The sequence below is a fragment of the Anoplolepis gracilipes genome, chromosome 11 (genome assembly GCF_047496725.1).
Source record: "Anoplolepis gracilipes chromosome 11, ASM4749672v1, whole genome shotgun sequence".
In the NCBI taxonomy this organism is placed as follows: domain Eukaryota; kingdom Metazoa; phylum Arthropoda; class Insecta; order Hymenoptera; family Formicidae; genus Anoplolepis; species Anoplolepis gracilipes.
In genome coordinates, this window is record NC_132980.1 from 7005632 (window position 1) to 7025327 (window position 19696).

The window sequence follows — 19696 nt, forward strand, 5'->3', positions numbered from 1 at the left end:
ATTATTTGCTAGATATGATTGAAAGGTAATTCAGAATGTGAAGGTAGAAAAACACCTTCACCGATCAGACAAAATATCGCGCCGGATAATGAAAATGTATGCAGATAAGAGGTTTCTGTTCGCTCATCATGAACTGATATAATATTTTCATTATCTGACGAGATTGATTTCAATTCTCACTGAAATTCTCTCTCCTCTCTCTCTTTCTCTCTCTCTCCCTCTCAATAATTTTGCTGATTACTTTCACGTAAGTTTCTATATTATAGAACAACTCACGCGCATATTATTGTTTACAAATTATGAAACATTTAACCTTATTTGATTATGTAGTTTCGCAACTATTATATTAATATCGCCATTCTGTGGTATACATTACATTAAACAAACTTGTAATTATTATTATAGTATTAATGTGATTTATATTTAACTCATATGTTAATGAATAAGTGGAAACAATTTTCATTCTTTCTGTTACATCTATCAAATTTTCATTTTCGCATTTTTTTCTCGTATTTGCTCTCTATTATAGCTTTTATTATATTTTCCTTTAAATGTATATATATCCATTATTTCTCATTTTATTCTAACATTAAATAATATTTAAGTTTGCTTTTAACGATAAGACGAATAATAATCTTAGCGCGCACAATTAATCTCCTTTTGAAAACTGAGAATAATACAATTCGCAAACTTCTCCATCGTAAAATGCAGGAACAACGTTGGTGCATCTCTTCGCGTAGCAGCAGGAAAACGAACATAAACGAAATGTCCACGATAAATTGATGGTAGCGTTACAGCTTGAGAAATCGAATACGAAATATATCGCGAAGTATACAATATTATAGTTCTCGCGGGAGATGTAACAAGATTAACATTTTCGTTGTATTCCGTTAAATTATTCTATTTCTTTTTCTTTAAAATTCGCGTGATGTAAAAGATAAAAAATTGATAAAACGTATTTTGTATTCATTTTTCTAATATATACATATATTTAAAAAATCTATAGATGTAGATACGTTTTCTTTTTTTTAAATAAATAGCATTCTTTGAAATAAAATAAAAAAAATTCAATTTAACTTGTTCGTATAAAAATCGTTTATATATAAAAACAGTTTCTTAAAGTTTCTTTTCGTCAAGGTTTTCCCAAAGCGATATTTCTATCCAAATAAGCCTATCTCGATGCTCAAAGAGACGAAACAGCAAACAGAACAGAAAGGTAAAAAGAGGAGAAGTTGAAAACTTGTCACACGGACTATAAATAAGAACTTAATAAAACAACAGATGTATTTGATCTGGGAAATGTAACGATCCGAGAATATACTGAAATCCCATATTTGCACACAATACGTTCATAGTTCTATTAATACATTTACGTTTTTGATGTGTTATGACATATAAGAGATATACGATACGTAAAATATGCACTAAATCTTTTTTACAGTTTTTCTTTTAGTAATAGAAAATTACTATTACTATACCGTTACTGTTACTATAAAAAAAATATAGTTATTAAAATATTAAGAAAGATTATAAATACAAGATATTAATTTGGAATTAACAAAACAAGTTTAAATCAAAATTTAAGTAAACTTGTTAATTGTGTTAGGTGAGAATATTTTAGAAATAATGTTAGATAAGAAAAATTTGTTTTTCTCGTATTTAGAGCGATAAATCAGTCAAATTAATATGAAGTTCGACATTTTTATGTGACGCGCATCGTTCATTGACACGCCATATATGTTTTATAAGTTTATTATGTAGTCGTTACATCACGCGCATAATTATTACTGCCGCGTATGTAATCGATAGATTCTATAGGCGCCATCGGCAATGTAATACTTTGTGACATACATCGAAGATAATTGTAATGTTGAGCGCAACATGAAAACTCCATATTTCTTTGAAAAAAATGACCTATTTTTCCCGTACATACCAATGTCAACGAAACTGAAGTTCTTGTGCATGTTGACGTTAAAAATATGAGCCATTCCGACAGAGAGGTTTCCGTATTTTCTACCAGAACGAAACTAAGAATGCTTCTAATCTTTAGCCTTTCATCTCTTGTCAGTATAAAAAGTTGTTTTCATCGCGGAGACAGAAAGAATGCATTTAATACATCTATACAGGTCAATAAAAGATGTGTACAACTTTTACTTCGATTCATTACTTTACGTGAATCGTATCAGTGCATTTATGTAAGCGAAATATAGTGTGCCTTTACATGTTGTTAATTAAATAATTTTCGAAATTATTTTAATTTTATTCTCGGCTGCAAAATAAATGCACACAACATCAGAACCAACTAAAAATATTAATCTTGCAATTACATTTTGTTATTTTTAATTAAGCCCCATTAAAACTGCTTTAATTTATTATTGTTATATTTATGTCAATCTGTCGCTTAATAGCTTTTTATATGCAATAAATTTTGCTTTAAAAGTGCAAATATATTTAGAATCATGAAATATATGTATTATCAAAGGATAAAAATATTGGCTAGATTATTCACATATGTATAATCTTAATAAAAAAGTAATTGAGACTTGAAACATAAAGTATATAAAATTATATTACATTAGATAAGATAAGATTTAAAAAAATACAATCTCTGCCATTCATTGTCAGGAGTAATTAATAATAAATACAAGTAAATAAATAATAATTATTGTAATAATAAATTATTATAAAGAATAAAATATACATAAAGATAGATATCTTTTTTGAGCTATCAGTTATAATTCTTTCACAAAACGGATAACAAAAATTACATTACGTGCGATTAGATGGAAGAAGAAATATTATTCTCTAAATTATCTTCGTTAATAATACAAATTTATATCAAATTAGTATCAATAAAAAAATTAATGACATTTATACATCTTTATGTCTTACCATATCTTTCGCCTTTTTTTGTTTTGTCGAATTATATATGGTTAATTAATTACGATAATGTGTCTTGATAGTCACCTATAATAAGTGTGGCTTAATTCAATGACTGATCCCTCGTATCGTTTGCATGCGTCCAAGTTAATGATGATTGCGGCTCGTTGCACCGAGGCTATGCTGGCTTAATACACGTATGATACCTACATATGTTGTCGCTTTGCGATCGAAGAATCGCGTGCAGCGTCGTAATGTCAGCTCGCGACAAAAGTGCTACCTGATGTTAATCATTGATGATTCGCATTCGTCACGCTATGTTTTTACAACGAATTACGACGCGCGGTGAGAGAGATTCGTCGATCTGTTTTGCATTGCAATATCGGCAGATACTGCAGTATTTGCATTGAAAATAATAAATAATTAATCAGATAAGAAAAATATTTTTCTTAGCCGATAATTACTTTGCGAGTGTATCGTAATAAACTGGCATAATTCGAGTGACTTGACGAGATGAAAATGTAATTTTTTAAACGGATATACAGATCGTATCGCGTCTTGGATATTTTTTTACAATTCTAATTATTTTCTAAGAAATGGATCACATAAAGACGTAAAAAAACATGCGATTACCTGTAATTATACCTATGTTTTGTTGTACTTTGTACATATAAATTGATACGCGGGTATTATTATCTGAAGTATAATTTAACAAATTACAATAAATACTTCAAACTCGATAAAACAATTCCAGAAGAATTTCGACAAAATTTCACCGCGAATTTTCTTCTTTGTTTATAATATATTTTTAAAATTTACATATACACACACGTATGCAAACGAGTGTACGCGCCTAGATTACATTATATGAATTATACTATACTATACTACAATATCGTATGCATGACACAGCTACACTGATGCTGGCAGGTGTAATGTTTGCAGCATTAAATTATCATTTGTTTACTTTGTCGAGGTTAATTATGTTAGAAAAAGTGTGTATTTAACGATTAACGTTGGATTGACGCAGCTAATTTTCTTATCGTTTTTCCGATTGCATTATCCGCTGATAAGTTAGTTTATTTTTCCTTAAAGCGGAGTTATCCAAGAAAAATAGTTTTAATTAAATGCACTTTGCGCACCTTATTTTATCCAAAATTATTGAAAATGAAATAGTTTTTCTTAATAGAAACAAGTTGGAAACTTACTCGTAATTAAAGTTTGAAATGCACAAAGTGCAGAAAGTCAGAATAGATTAGTAAGTTTTGATGAATAGAATATGTACATTTTTTATACAGAATGTTAATTTTATGGTTTATTGTTAGAATAATTTCATAATTTTTAAAGTTTTAACTTTGATACTTTTGCGCCATTCTCCTACTGTAATTTTTTATCGACTTTAAGTATCTCGCAATATCTTCTTCACTGCTTTGAATTCCTCAGAGAAATCTTTATGTTTCTTGTTCCACGTATTACTGGCAGCATTTGATAAAGACGTTTTAATTTTGAAGCGAAATAGAGTACTCGCAGAAGCCGTGATGGACTAACGTTATGTTCGAATGCAATTTTGCGTTAGACGTCAAAGTTAAAACTTGATTTTCGAGGCATGTTTGACGATGTGTATAACGTTGTTTTCCAGTATCATTCCATTAAACCATATCCTTCTATCTCGTGTAAACGTCAAATTTTACATTATTTTCCCTGAAATTCATTTTTACATTTATCTTTATTTTGAGAATGTCAAAAATTTACAATAACAAATGTATATATTTTCTAAAATCTATGTTTTAAGATAGAAAGTTTTTTTTCTTCCGCAGGATTTTGATTTCACAATATATCGTTCGCGAAATTCAATTTCTACAGCAGTATTTATTTACCCCTACAAATAGCGTGTGTTGTGATACACATGTAATGCATATATGTACATGTAACTCACATACATTCGCGTGAAATAAACTTAGATTTACTAGCCATGGTGTTATGTGGTTTAAAATTTCTTTTCCCGCGTGGGCATGACATATAAGGGACTGTAATGGAGGTTACACCGTCACTCGAGCAATCTCCGAGTGGTTTTCAGTGAGACTGTAAGACCCGTTACACAGCACCGTCGCCAAAGCCGCGTAGCGAATGCTGCAAGCGCATATTCACCTTTACCCTTTCTCGTTAGCGTGCGTTCTGTGTTTGTTCCTTTACGATTTCCCTGTAATTATTACGATACAACTCGCCTACAGCCGAGACGTTTGTCCCAACTTTATCTGACGCTTTTTGCGCTCGCATTTCCTTTCGCTGTCATAAAGTTACTTGTAACATTATTACCTTTACAGAAGTTAATATAAGAGTTTCTTTTTTCATTATTTTTCCAATTCATATAGTCAATTATATCTTTATCGAATTTCGATGCAAGAAAGAATATGTTAAACATTAACAGTACATTGATATTGTTATTAATGGATTATTAGATATAGATAGTTGTATCTTCTTCGAAATGCACGGAAAATGTTTTATAAATAATATGTATGTATAATATCCTCAGAGGATAATTTATTGCAACCAATTTTAATACCGGAATGCATAAATTAAATATTTCAAGAAAATTTATTTCCTTTTGTCATCATGATATGTGTAATACATACAATATCACAAGCTGTTATTCATATTTAAAAATTAATTTAGACATTGGATTGTTTCAGTTATAGCGAGAATTTCAATACTTTTACTCTATAAATATATAATATATGTACATACATAATACATTATAAGTATATATGTTGATATACACGTACATGTTATATTTTTTAATGATCCCTCTTTGCCTATTATATTGAATTGGCCGAACATAAAATTTGACGTTTGGCGGTTTTGAGTTTGTGGTTTCCTATACGCATATTATAATCAACTTTTTTTTTAACAAAATATTACATTTACTTTACAGTAATTATGTTTCGCATCACTCGAGCTGCTTTATGATTTTCATGAACAAATTAGTAGAAGTAGATTTGAATGATTAAATCAATTAAGTAAATGACGTCCGTTTGCCACGCGATTAAAAACAAAGGTAATTTTTTTATCGCAATATAAAATCCGCTATTGATATATATATATATATATATATATATGTGTGTGTATGTACTCATTTTTTCCTTTTTTCCTAAAAATTAATATTACTCACATTACGAAAAAGAATGTAGCTAACTCTTCAGTTAGCTACATTCTTCATTTTATAATAATTTTTTTTAATTATTATTTTTATAAAAATAGCATAAAATTAATGACAAGTGTAATATCTTAGGAAATTCTCTTGAAAAGAAATTGCAAAGGAATAAAGATAGTAAAGGATCTTTAAACTCGACAGAATTCGGCCAAATGTGAGAATAGTGCACTTGGGATTCAATTTGAGTAAAATAAAACCTTCCACATTGGTAGAGAAATCGCTTTTGTGCTTTCAAGCTAAATTGATCTTAAAAGAATGTAAATTATCCTCTTATTCCTTCTTTCACACATATGTCGCTTATGTCTTATACTCAATAATCCACTGTGGACTCTTTAAATAATTTCTACAACATTTCATCTCTTGTTAAAAAAGTTTAATATATATAATTTCTCTCTTTCTTCATTTTATACTTGCTATAAATTATTGTATGCCATTATTTACACTCTAGCTTTTGTCTAGCAATTTCCAATTAGTTACATCTTAATATACGGCTGCTAAAACACATATTTTATTTGCTACGTTTGTTACAAGCTAATAACGTCGATATATATATATATATATATATATATATATATATATATATATATATAGTGCTGTTCATACGTTAAAATTTTAGCTTTAGCTCTTTACATTTACATAACACCGATTATCGTAAATTCGCGATTTCGTACTACCAGCGGTATACAATGATTTGTGGTGAAACGCTTGTTTGTAGAATTCATTAATTAACGTCGCGCGTAATTAACGTTGTCTAGCGTTACACTAAAAACGTGATATATCCGCGAATTTTTTCATTTCACAGTCTGTAATTTTCGGTACAACTGGCTCGTACGAAAATGATAAATATTTATCATGCGTCGTATCGTACGAGAGTGTGTCCGAGGAAGTTCAGTTTTAATTTTAACGGTAAATTAATTTCCAAACTAGGATACTTTCGGTATTCGAAATACGAGTCAGATGCACAATCGTGTTCCTTTCAACGATGCTGCACGTGTCCGATTTCGATCTATGAAGAGGATGTATCTAAAGAAATTTCTCTATAAACTCTCGCTAGTCTGATGGTTGAAGTGGCAGAAGCTTCGCACTAAAAACGGAATGGTTCGGAAACGCCTCGCAACATACTAATACAAGCCTGCTCACCGCGATACATATCCGAATCCGAACTCGAGAAAGTAACTTTTCCATCTTTTTGCCTTCACTAAATTCCATTTTATCCATCTTGGTTTTGGAGATCGACCAGAATTTTACTTCAACCGTACTGTAAGTTTTCAACTTCCTTTCTTTTCTTTCGCGGAATATACTGCAGCGGCGAATTTCTAATCTCGCGAATATAGGGCAATAATTCTGTATCCCCTTTGTGTCTGCCTCTCTCTCTCTATGTTCGCTGTTTTGTTAGAGTCCATCCATCATACGTCATTGCAATTAAGACATGACAAGGAGGAACGATGCATTAGCTAGAAAGCAATGCTTATCACGAGACAGCCAAGTTAGGTCTAGGCCGAGGGCAGATTGCAAGCGTGATGGTTTGTGCTCGTGAGTGTATACACACACGTCAATGGTGAGCATAAGCTTCCCTATGAGACGAAACGAGAACTTGACCTATAAAAGCTTGCGGCTCGAGCTTTCGCGGCGGTAGTAATGTACTGGTCGCACGCGATCTTACGCTTCGGAACGAGGCCGAATATATCCGCGAGACTATCCGTTTGCTCGGAAATTGTTCCGAAGCTATAAATACGAGAGAATTTGTTGAAGGAATGGGAGTCAAACTAATCAAGGTTAATACCTCGAACTTGGAGTCCCTTATCGATGACAAGTAGCTTGCTTTGCTTCTTAAAGATTAAGTGCTCTACTCATGATATTAATTTTCTTAAAGGAAAAGACTCACACATAAATCAAGAAACATTCGTACAAGTAATTCGCAATAAATTGTTTGCACATGTCGAACGATAAAGTTCGAAAGTGCATAGCCTATAATAATATTTATTACTACTATGCGTTCTAGTCGGAGAAACTGTGTCTTTACTACCACGCGGATAGGATTTAATAATAATTTTGGCAAGCACCGAGAACCTGGAAATTAATTTTGTCATTCAATTTTATTCAATATTGCTCATATGAAAATTAAATTGTCATAAAAAGATTATAATGAATAAAATATATAATAATATTACCGTTTTGAATATAATGATGAATAATTAATATTTATGAGATATTACATTAAATATGAAAGTAAAGAAAACAAAAAATGCAAAACAACATAAAATATTCAAAGTAATAAAATAAATGTATAAAAAGGAAATGATGAGGGATAAAAACTGTTAATATTTGATAAATAATGCTTATCATTTTAATTATAATTCTCACTTTATAATTATATTATGTAAATTTATATCTTGTGAAACTATTTAAGAATACATTATCGCAGAAAAAATTGTTCCACGCCGTGCGCGGAATACAAATTTATGTAGAGTTTAATGTGAAATATGATATATTCAATGTGTCTACTTATCGTACGAAAGGATTGTGAAATGTCAAAGATTATAAAGATATGCTCATATCTGCCGATATCGGACGCTTCCGCGAATGTCTCCTCGTTGCATTTTCAAGTAGTAATCCGACAGACGCATTGAACTTCCAAGGGCAATATCGACCATTCGGTGTATTTCTCGTATAATTTTTCCTATTTCTATTTAACGAGGGAGACTTTTGTGTGAAGAGATTGAGCAATAAAGTGAGCTTTCAAACGTATATTCTACAAATTTTATACGTGACCTTATATGACAAACAAAATTTATGATTTATATATATATATATATTTATTATTTTGTTTATTATTGATGCTATAACTTTCTGAAGTTGCGTTAATAATACTCGAAGAATTAATTGCGTCAGGCTGGATAAAATAAGTGAGAATTACAGAATCGATTATGTGTAATAAATTAATCTAAATGCGGGAAAGGACCCTCGCGAAGAAAATCAGGGCAAAACAATTTTCAAGTCGAATGCGTTTTCGATCGCGGAATCATAGTGCATGGTGCAAAGCACGTGGTAATGGCGCTTCGACAACGGACAACGGTATCGACCGACCCCGAAATGTACCTTGGCCCCACCTCGCCGCGAACCCCATCGCATAACTAGTCCTACCCCTCCCTGCTGACTTAACCCGCGACATCGGCATCCCTGCATCCCTGCCTGCCTGCCTGCCTGCCCGCTCTTCCCCAAAATCCACGGTCCTTGGAAATAAGCATGACGCAGATTGGCGACATGCCTAATGGTTTCTCGATGCTCTGGAAGGGTTGTTATTTTCTCGGCGTTTTATTGCGAGATCTTCTCGATTTACGCTTTATTTATTTCTTTTTTTTTTTTCGTTCAATCAAACGTCGATAGCAATGTGTAACTCGAAACCATTTCAATTAGGACTAACATAAACTAGGAAACATTGATACGGTCATGGACGCGGTGCAATCGCGTCATGTTATATTCGTTCCTTTGACGCCATTCGACAACAGGGAGCATTGAAAGGGTTAACGTTGCAGTGTCTACATGTCGATACAAGCTTATACCTTTGATGATTGTATATGAGGTGTGCAATTAACGTGTGCACTATTATGATATTAACGGTATTTGTGGAATAGATTGGCTCGCTGATAATGGCGTCAAAGCTTTTAATGTATATTAGCAGTGTAATATTACACTTGATCTTACACATAATACGGTTTAATTACTGTTGTGACAATTTCATCGCCAGTTATTAGATTTATATGATTAGGTACCATAAAGATATTTAATTCTAATCAAAGTTACGTATTTTTGCAGTCGTAAACCGTCAATAAAACGCGCGACATTATTTTTGTACAATTTTATTTATAAGGAAACACTAATTAATGTGTGTACAATATACATATAGTACATAAATAGAATTTTGTCAGGGTTATAAGACTATACGGCTAAATTAATATTAATATATTAGATGATAATATTACATTTTCTCCTCTAGGAAATATATCACTTAAGCTAAAGGTCTCTACTTTCCGAGTAGGTGTCTAATTTAGTTACCAGGCTTTGGGATATTTCTCACAATATTTGATATGAAGATGGACAATTGTACTTTATACTCTCACTTTCTCAAAATGGACATATAAAAAAACTGATTGTGCGACATACAAAGATATGTCATTTATTTATGCTATCTACCTAATGAATATATCTTTTTGTTTGTTCTAAATAAGTATTCTTGCCTGCTTGCCACGAACATTATTCAATTTTAATTAAGAAATTATGGAATTTCTCTCCGAAAAATAAGTATGATCAAAAATAAATGCTCTGATGAAAGAAACATATGTAAGATTGAATAGTAATTCATTAAAGTAAATATAGCTGCAGTTCTTTATAAGGAAATTTTGTTAAAAGAAAAATTTCTACTCGACATAAAAAGAAATCTTAAGGAAACAGGTCGGCGGAGGTTTCCTTTGCAGGAATAAAAATTGTTTAATTTATTTTTGGTGACAGAATTTAATATTATAATAATATCTGTATATATTTCAAGTCATTATCGGTTTATATTAAGACGATGAAAAGAGATTATCGATGTAATTCTGGTAAACTCTATTTACTATCGGTTTTAAAATTGTTCCAAAAAATAGTTTCTTCCCGTACTTATTAAACTTTTAAGAAGAGCGGACGAACTTCGATCGTCACCCTATGCCAAGTAAATTACGTTAGAACGGCAAGTAAACTAGCAAAAACGCCTCGATAAACCGTTTGCCTACGGCATACGAGTATTTGATCGAGTTACAGCAAGAGAATTCGAATCTCCGGATATTAGGCAATTATCCAGATTTTGATTGGCAACATCCTTTCCTCAAAAAACAGGAATCAGAAATACACATGCACTTGATATTATCGCTTCGTTCTAGATATCTACGTTTTAATATGTGATTCGCTTTATTAGATAAAAAATTGCCAAGAAAAATATTACTTAGAAAAAGTTATATATAACAGCACTACCTCAACTTTATCGTTGCCTGTCTCTTTGCGCATAAATATATTACATTGTAGATTTTTTTGAATTTTTTCCATCCATTTTACATTCGTATTTTATACAGAAAAAAGCTTATATAGTTGACATGATCATTGTTTTATATATAAATAACAGTATATTTTTTCCATCTTTTTAAATTTTTATAAGAAGATTATCTTTAGAAAGATTTGATAATCTTAAGTTTAAACAATGTTATAAGTTTCTTTTAATATTGTAATAGTCTCATCTGAAGAATAATATAATATTATTGTCTTAATTTTATTATAAAAACTTTTTGGTTTGAATATATTTCTTCATCCAACATTTTTATTTCATCCAATCATGAAAATTATTCTTGAATAATAAAACATATATGTATATTTTTTTATAGAACTATATTAAATATCTTTGAACAAGCAATTGTATTCGTTTAACGCTCATATAGTATCATTTCAGAGTTTGAAAATAAAGATATTTTTAAAACAACAATAGCTTTTTTTCTGTGTAATTTCGTTTTACAAAATACAAATGCAGCGTTAAGCACGTTAAAGCTTATTCCATTTGGATAGAGAAAACAAAAAAGAATACAAATTACTAATAAAATGTAATATCAGTGCACTTAGATATTTATAGAAATTTACTGCCGCGAGAGAACTCGGAATGAACCTTGCAATATTCTGGAAACATTTTCCACGATGAACCTTTACGCTACATAGTGTCTGCGCCATTTCTAACTAGAGCATTTATGCTAGACTTAACGCCAAGTAAATTATAATCGTCGGAATAGTTTCGCGACGATGCGTGTCTTGCGCAATTGTGCCAATGCATTTCTCCATTCTCCTCTCGCAGGTAGTCGATCTTGCAGCGATTCTTCGTGTCGTCATTTATATGCAATTGCATGCGAGAGACACGAATATATCCCGGTGACGATGATTACGGATTTTCGCGAACGAGAATCATCAGTCATGCTGAACTTTTTGATCGTCGAATTAATTCCCGTGTGAAACGGTAGCTACCACAATTTATCGTCACGTTATTATTCTCCGGCTCCGCATCAGATCGTCATCATGATTATTTCAAGGTGCGAATGCACATATTTTACTGTTCGTAGGCACAATTTGCATAATGGGTTGCGACGCGGAGTGGTTTTTCGTGTAACACACGTGTATAACCGTTCGCATAAACGGTGTCGGGCGCGCGTGACTCGAGTCCTCAGAAATTCCTCTGCGCAGGCGGGAAAATAACATCCTTACGTAAAAGATCTTTAATAGGGAAGGCTCACCTCCGAAGTGTACCGCCCGTCGAGATGAAATGCATCTCGTCAGCTCCTTTATAGGAATAATTGACGACAAAGACCAAGAGCGAAGGTCTGCGAGCCATTCTCTTCGCAGACGACTGGGATATTAAATTAAATGCTAGAAAATCGTGTGCAAGAGACATCCTGAAAACACTGCTCTGTCCCTTTTATTAACAGATTCTTCTTAATTAATTCAGAGTTATACACTAAAAAAATTATATTCTTTGAAGAATATTCCATTTATCTTTATATTTTCTTCTAAAATAAGCGCTAAAAGGATTCTTTTAATTTAAGAGAGAATCCTTTAAAGAGCAGAATAATCTCGGATATTTTTAATGTGCGAGAATATAGAATGAATGAGATATTTTCTCATATTGTATTATTTAATATTTTATATTATATTATTTAATGTTATTGTGTATTTTATTTATTATATTATTTAATGTCTGGATTTATTTACGCCAATGATAACAAAAACAGTTTTACAAATAGACACTTATTATTTATTTATTAAAACTTTGACTAAATTAAATATAGAGATTTAACTTCTAAATTAATTTATAAATGAGATATTTCAAAAAATATCACGGAAAGAAGAAAATATTCATTAAAAATACTTATTAAGAGGGCTTATAAAATATATACATTTCGAGAATATAATTTTTTCAGTGTAGAATTTTTCTTAATGTCTCCCTTTCACGCAAAATTTTTATTTAAAACAGATTTTTACACAAGTAAAAATTTTGCATCATTTTTTTAAATTTTACAGAAATATACATTAAGAAAATTTTGTAAATTTAATACGATTGTGTTTTATATATAATACAGTTTAGTAAAAAAAAAAAATCTCACGTTTGGAAAATCAAAAGGCGATATTACACTGATGTCGAGATTACCGATAAAAATATATATACTGTTATCTTATTTATTACGATCGAACATAATGTAGTATAAGCTGACATTTGACTTTTTCTTTTCGGGCACGATCGAAGGCATCGTTTGTCGAAGTACAATTTTCCGTTACTGCTATGCCTTGCGGAAGACAAATTCGAGCAATTCGTGCCGAATATCCGTTGTATTTGTCTGTCATATTAGCAACAAGGCTCTTATGGAAGCGAAACGGTTCGTGTCTGAAGTTGCGGAAGAATTCTCTATATATATCGCGAATAGCGGTTGACCTGTCTTGTAGCCTTCTCTTTCCGCGCCGCTTTCATTTACATTTTAATGCTCGTACGCTATCGCCAGCGTGACCGCGCAACGTTTTATTTTTCCTTTTCGCACGAGCTGCTTATATCACTATTAAATCTGTACCTCGACACCGCTCTACATCGTGTTCCCTTACTTCTATCGCACGTGTAAAAAATAATGTTATTCCGCGCGAGGATAGCCTTTATTTATACATATTTAGCAACAATTAGCAAGCATTAAAAATATGAATTATAATAAAATTGAAGACGAAATACCTTCTAATCTAACAATGAGTTTTGTGTCTGCAAATTATTTGTTATGATTTATTATATTTGTTATATTTTGTTAAAGGATGACGTTATTGATTGCGTTGATAAGAGAAAATATTTTGAATTTTAGCGCACACGTAAACATAAATATTTAAATGAATCTAAAAGTTTGCAAGGTTTGCTACAGATGATAATGTTTACTACTTCCACAAATTCGTCGGGCATTCACGGATGGTAGCATCGCGTTCCTGCACCTTTACCGATAGCCGATGTAACGAAATGTACGTGTCAGTTGTTGTTAATATTACAAGAGTATGTATTTTTTTTTAGATTATATTTTATATTTGATGAAATATCAATATTAAATATAAAATATATAATTATAATGCATTGAATATTTTATTTTCAAAGGGAGAATTATCGAGAAAATTCAATAAAAAAAATATATGTTTATTTTTCGCATCAACGTTACATGTGTTTTTAATAATTTCTTTTAATAAATTTATTGCTTTTCTTTTTTCTTGTTATACAAATGAATTTAAAAAATAGAAAGTAATCTTCTATATTGTTTAATGAAGCGGAAAAAGATTGACTCACCCTGTTATCCTTTTTACATAGTTGTTTCCGCTGTGGTTGTTTCTCTTTGCACGAGCGTGTCAGGGCAAGATGTTGCGGCAAAGGGTTAATATATTGATTAATTATTTTTACTTTCATTTTTATAAACTTCACCACCTTTTATATCGTATGGCTCTTGTATGTAGTCTTTGCAAAACAACATGTTTTTGAACAATTAAGCACAGATTTTATAAATAATGTAGAAAACATGTTATGTTTATGAAATATTCTCGCACAAGGAGAACTTATTAAAAAAAAATAACATATTTTATTAAATTAGTTCAATTAGATAGTAATCCTGTAAAATAATTGTGCATTTTATGCACAAGATTATATATTGTACGCTTCGGTATTATTATTATTATTATTATTATTATTATTATTATTATTATTATTATTATTTCAGGAACGGAGCCAATATTTCATGAATATATCAACTCGGAATAAGACATTATTTTGCGGATATATATATTTGCCGTCTCGCGTGATAAAAAATAGCAGTTTTATTACGAAATAACAGTATTTTTTGCGACGAAGTTGTGGCCTAGATACTATTGAAGCTTATTCGAAAATTTTATTTTGGTTACCGAAATTTTAGTAATCAATTATGTTAATTCAAACTTAAAAATTAAATGTCACCGAGATTACATTCGAACGGAAAGCATAAAACTGTAAATTAATTGCTTTTTCAAATTACATTCAAAATTTTACAATACTTAACATATTTTTATAACTTTTTTTTGGCGTTAATGAATAATATTGTTCTAACAAATTGTCTCAGCATTTGTATGATAAAATCATATTTATAGCAATGAAGACGAATGTTCTCGCCATAAAACAGTGACACAACAGCTGGAAGTATGATACTACAAGTTTTTATTAAAACTTTAAACAGATTTAGAATAAATTCTCTCTGAGAAAAATTATATATCATTTGTTTTGCTTACTTATAATTGCTTATTTAAATTACTCTGTTTTCCCCATGATATATCAATATTTTACTTGGTATAATCCTCTATTAATTATAATTACATACAAGTTTCCCCTAGTTTTTCTGATGCTTCGTAAGCTATTTACGTTGAAGTAAGATTTATCCTTATTATATAACTGAGGGTTGAATAATAATAATATCATAAATATATGCCTTAATCTCTGTGAAAGAATAATGTGTTAGTATAAGAAAAATTTCGCGATTATTGTCGTAGTTTATAACAGTTCATTCACGTATTGTCATGCATCGTGCGTTCTGTCAAATTTGTGCATACGAATGTGAAAAAAAAAAAAATCTAGCGCAACGTTTAGCGTTTTCATGTTGAAGTTGGCCACCGCGTACGCGATATTTGGATTCCCAAAATACGGACATTATAATTGGCCAGCCAACACCCACGATTTATATGGAGACAGCGTCATCCGCCGCCGAAATTCTCGATTATAATAAATAACCGACGACCTTGCGTCTCGTTCGACTTTCTCTCTTTCTGCAGATCGAAAATAAGAGAACAATAAGAGAAGACATTAATTATCTGATACTTGATTTCTTTGCATCCTGAATTACAAGATCTGTTAATTGCACTGTTAGACTATTCATAAGACTAGACTATTTATAAGAGATAAACTATTCATTAGGATGAGCCATAAGAGTTATTGACATAACTCATTTTCTAACCATGACATAAACTGATAGCTACCATTAGTTAACATTGTCACAACTTTGGCAGATACCAGCACCACACGCCGGATGTTGCAGCGTTTTAGGACGCGCTTCGTAGTAAACTGAAATTTTATTCTACAGTGTGATTAAAAAAAAAAATCTATATTAGTATTATTATTAATTTAGTGACTCAACGTATGATTCAATATTTATGGACATGTGCCAGTTTTTCGTAAATATAGAAAATGAGCACTTTATGCATAAATTATTAATATAGAAAGAATGAGGAGAATATGTGTGACACAAACGATCAAATTAATTATTCTTAAAGCTTTTATGCTGAAATCATTTATTTCTATGCATTTCTTATGAGATTGAAGTATCATCTTGTGTGCGTTTGATTGAAAAGTACGTGATTAAAGTTACTGCGATTTAGATAATGCTTTCTGTATTCTTGCCAAAACAATCTTCTTAAACGGCTTTTGCGGTTAACGTCATAATAATATTATACAAGATAAGATAAAATATACATAATAACAGTATTTTTAATAGAATGTTTTTGTAATAAAAACATAATAAAAGTCACGTAAATGATTAATTAGCGGCAAAACATTGTATTACGGAAAAAAGAAAGGATGAGAAATTAGAGTAAAATGCGGAAGGCCACATTTATATCAGACACGAGATGATATAAAAAAATAGAGACATAAAAAAGATATCACGATATATTTACGCGTGTCGTGACTTGAAAATCGCACAAACTACGTATACGTGAGAAAAGCGCGCGACGACGTTCAAAATAATTCGAGTCGCTCTATAAATACAATACGACATTCAGTCGTATGTGGCGCGTCGCGATGTCCAGATGCTTCAACCACGTCTATTTCGTTCGACAATCGTCGATTTAATCAGAAATTTTGTCGGATTAATCGACACCCTCGATGTGATTCGTACGTAAAAATATATTACACGTTAGGAAAAGCCAGTGTCTGAAATTCGATTGTTTAGCGCAAACAACGCACACGCGAGGCCATTTTGCCGCTCAAAGACAGTATAATAAATTACGTGCAATAAAGTGACATGTTGTGAAAAAAATGTGTATTCATATAAATGTATACTTTTCCGAAATATTTGCAGCGTTTCAAAATTGTTGACGTAGTACGCATCGCTAGTGACAATCGATGATCGCGATTTATTCTTGCGCAAGAAACATTTATTGGCATCTCCGCCAATTAATCGTATCACGACGTAACAATCGAAACAAGTTGGTGATGCATACGCAATTACATAACACGTAAATAAATAAATTGATCGAATCGCTTTTAAATAGGTATTTGATTAACAGAAAGAATGATGGATTCTAATCAAAATCATAACTACAGTTTGTGATTATTCAAAATTCTATCTTGACATTGTATGAGCTTGATTATAAAGTACACGCGTTTATTGATTTTCAATAAATGTTAAATTAATAAATTTACAAAAAATATTTTTTTTTTATAATTGCGTGTACAAAGTATTGAAAAAAAAAATCTTTTTCTCGCAATCTACTGGAATTAATAGCTGTGCTACAATACAATTTTAGATGAGGCGAAGTATGTCGCGTAATGTTTTTAACGCCGTTTCGCGCGTGATTTTGCCGCAAATCGGCGGCAAAGTGCGTGCGTTTTAAGAGTGGGCTCGAAAAATCCGCGAAATTGTTCGTTTTGCATGATGGAGAGGCTCAGCGTGGCAGAAATGTTACGTCGGAAGGATAGGAGGCGTCGCAGGGGATGGACGGTGGTCGGGCACGAATTACGGTAAGTGTGACAAATCACATGATTTGGCCGATCTCTCTCGGGAATAAGATATTTTTCGTCGGCTGAAATGAACAGTCAGGTGAGATTGTCACGGCGAATCTCATGTGCGACGGAAAGAAAATAATATTTTCCGCAGGCGAAACGTTCTGGAGACAGGGACAAAAATAAAATTGCATCGTATTCGAGGCGGCTTTATAAAGCGACCCGGATTTTTCTCGAAAATGCACCGATGGTTTTTGCAATCCAGACATGCAAAAGAGACACGCAAGATTCGCATACAATTGATAGCAAACTACTTTGATTAGTCTAAACTTTTTTTCATGTACGAAAAAATGAGAAAGACTAACACAATTAATCAAACTTTTATGAACATCGATTCTAAAATTAAAAGAATTTTTATGTACGGAATATAATATTGCGATATCTTATAATCGATATCCTTATTATTATTTTAATCATTAAAACTTTTTAAATTTCTTCAACTATAGTTTAATAAAAGTCTTTTGTCTCGTAGATTATTTTTATATATAATTGTCCTAAATTATGTTTTTTTGGTCATGACTGTTATCAAATCACTCTATCAAATAATAAAATAATCCACTACGAAAGTTTAGGCTATACTTAAGTTGGTAACTGCGGTAACTTATCGGTAACATGTATATCAGCTGATAAAACGACCATGGTACCGCCATCTTTCGCGATACTATCTGGATTTCATGCAACTGGTCTTCTGTGCTATATTTAGTGAGTAGATCGATGCTGTGGGTTACCGTTTCACATTTTCTAGTTTTACTTAAGAAAGTCGATAAACTAGATTCCATATTATGAATCATAAACATTCTATGCATTGTTCAACTTTCGTCTAACAATAAATTTTAAAATACAATAGATAAATGAAAATATTAAATGTGCGTATCTTGATTTAAGAAGAAGTATATAGTGAAATTTTATTATTTTATTTGTAAAACATAGTTCTTTTTAAAAAAATTACTTTTAATTTTTGTATTTTATTACTATTATATCATAATAGCTAGAATATTGATGATAATTTTTACGTATATTTTATTTTTTAATGATTTCAATTTGAAAGAGGAAGGGATATCTTTTGTGATACAAGTTTAATAAAATTTCAGTATACAATAACATTATTACATCCGTAACATATCCAATAAATATTCATATATGGAGAAAATTTGCATAAAGCATGTTTTCAAATAGAAGATATTACTGAATGATATTAATCCTTTTATGAATATTTAGATAATGTGACAGTGAAATTTGATGGAATTCATCGCAAAGTAATGCAAAAACGATAAATGTATGATAGTAATCACGGCTAAAATTATTATATTGTGATGATTGTGGTTTGCCAATTTATATTTTGCTCAATTTAGATTTAGACTGTTGTGTAACTAATTACGATTTAATGAACGTCGCTTACATCAGCTATCAAATCTGTCACATGATTTATCGAACCTGTAGGCACATTTTGATGACTTTTCACGGTATACAACGCGAACAAATACGCTTATTATTTCCGTGAATAAAATTCCATCAATAAATTTTTTATTTTGCAGAAAATTATTTTTTATATTGATATAATATATATATATATATATATATATATAGAATTTTATTTATTCCGAATTTTTTCTTGAATTGTTTGTTTTATACTTTGAATGTTGAAATAAATATTATTGTTTTAAATCTTTAAATTCGATATATATAATATATAAATTATATATATATACATATATATTTCAATC

At 30.9% G+C, this 19696-nt stretch overlaps 1 protein-coding gene across 8 annotated transcripts in view; it reads left to right on the plus strand.

Moving 5' to 3' along the window:
• Positions 1-19696, plus strand: part of Dnc (phosphodiesterase dunce) — a 324716-nt gene that overhangs the window by 160912 nt on the left and 144108 nt on the right. The window contains exon 1 of one of the 8 annotated variants that reach the window (XM_072901827.1): positions 16799-17930. The exons of the other annotated variants lie outside the window; for them this stretch is intronic. Within the exon in view, the coding sequence (XP_072757928.1) occupies positions 17842-17930 (89 nt within the window). The 5' untranslated portion in view covers positions 16799-17841. Of the gene's footprint in view, positions 1-16798; positions 17931-19696 lie in introns of those variants that run through there. 8 annotated transcript variants of the gene reach the window in all.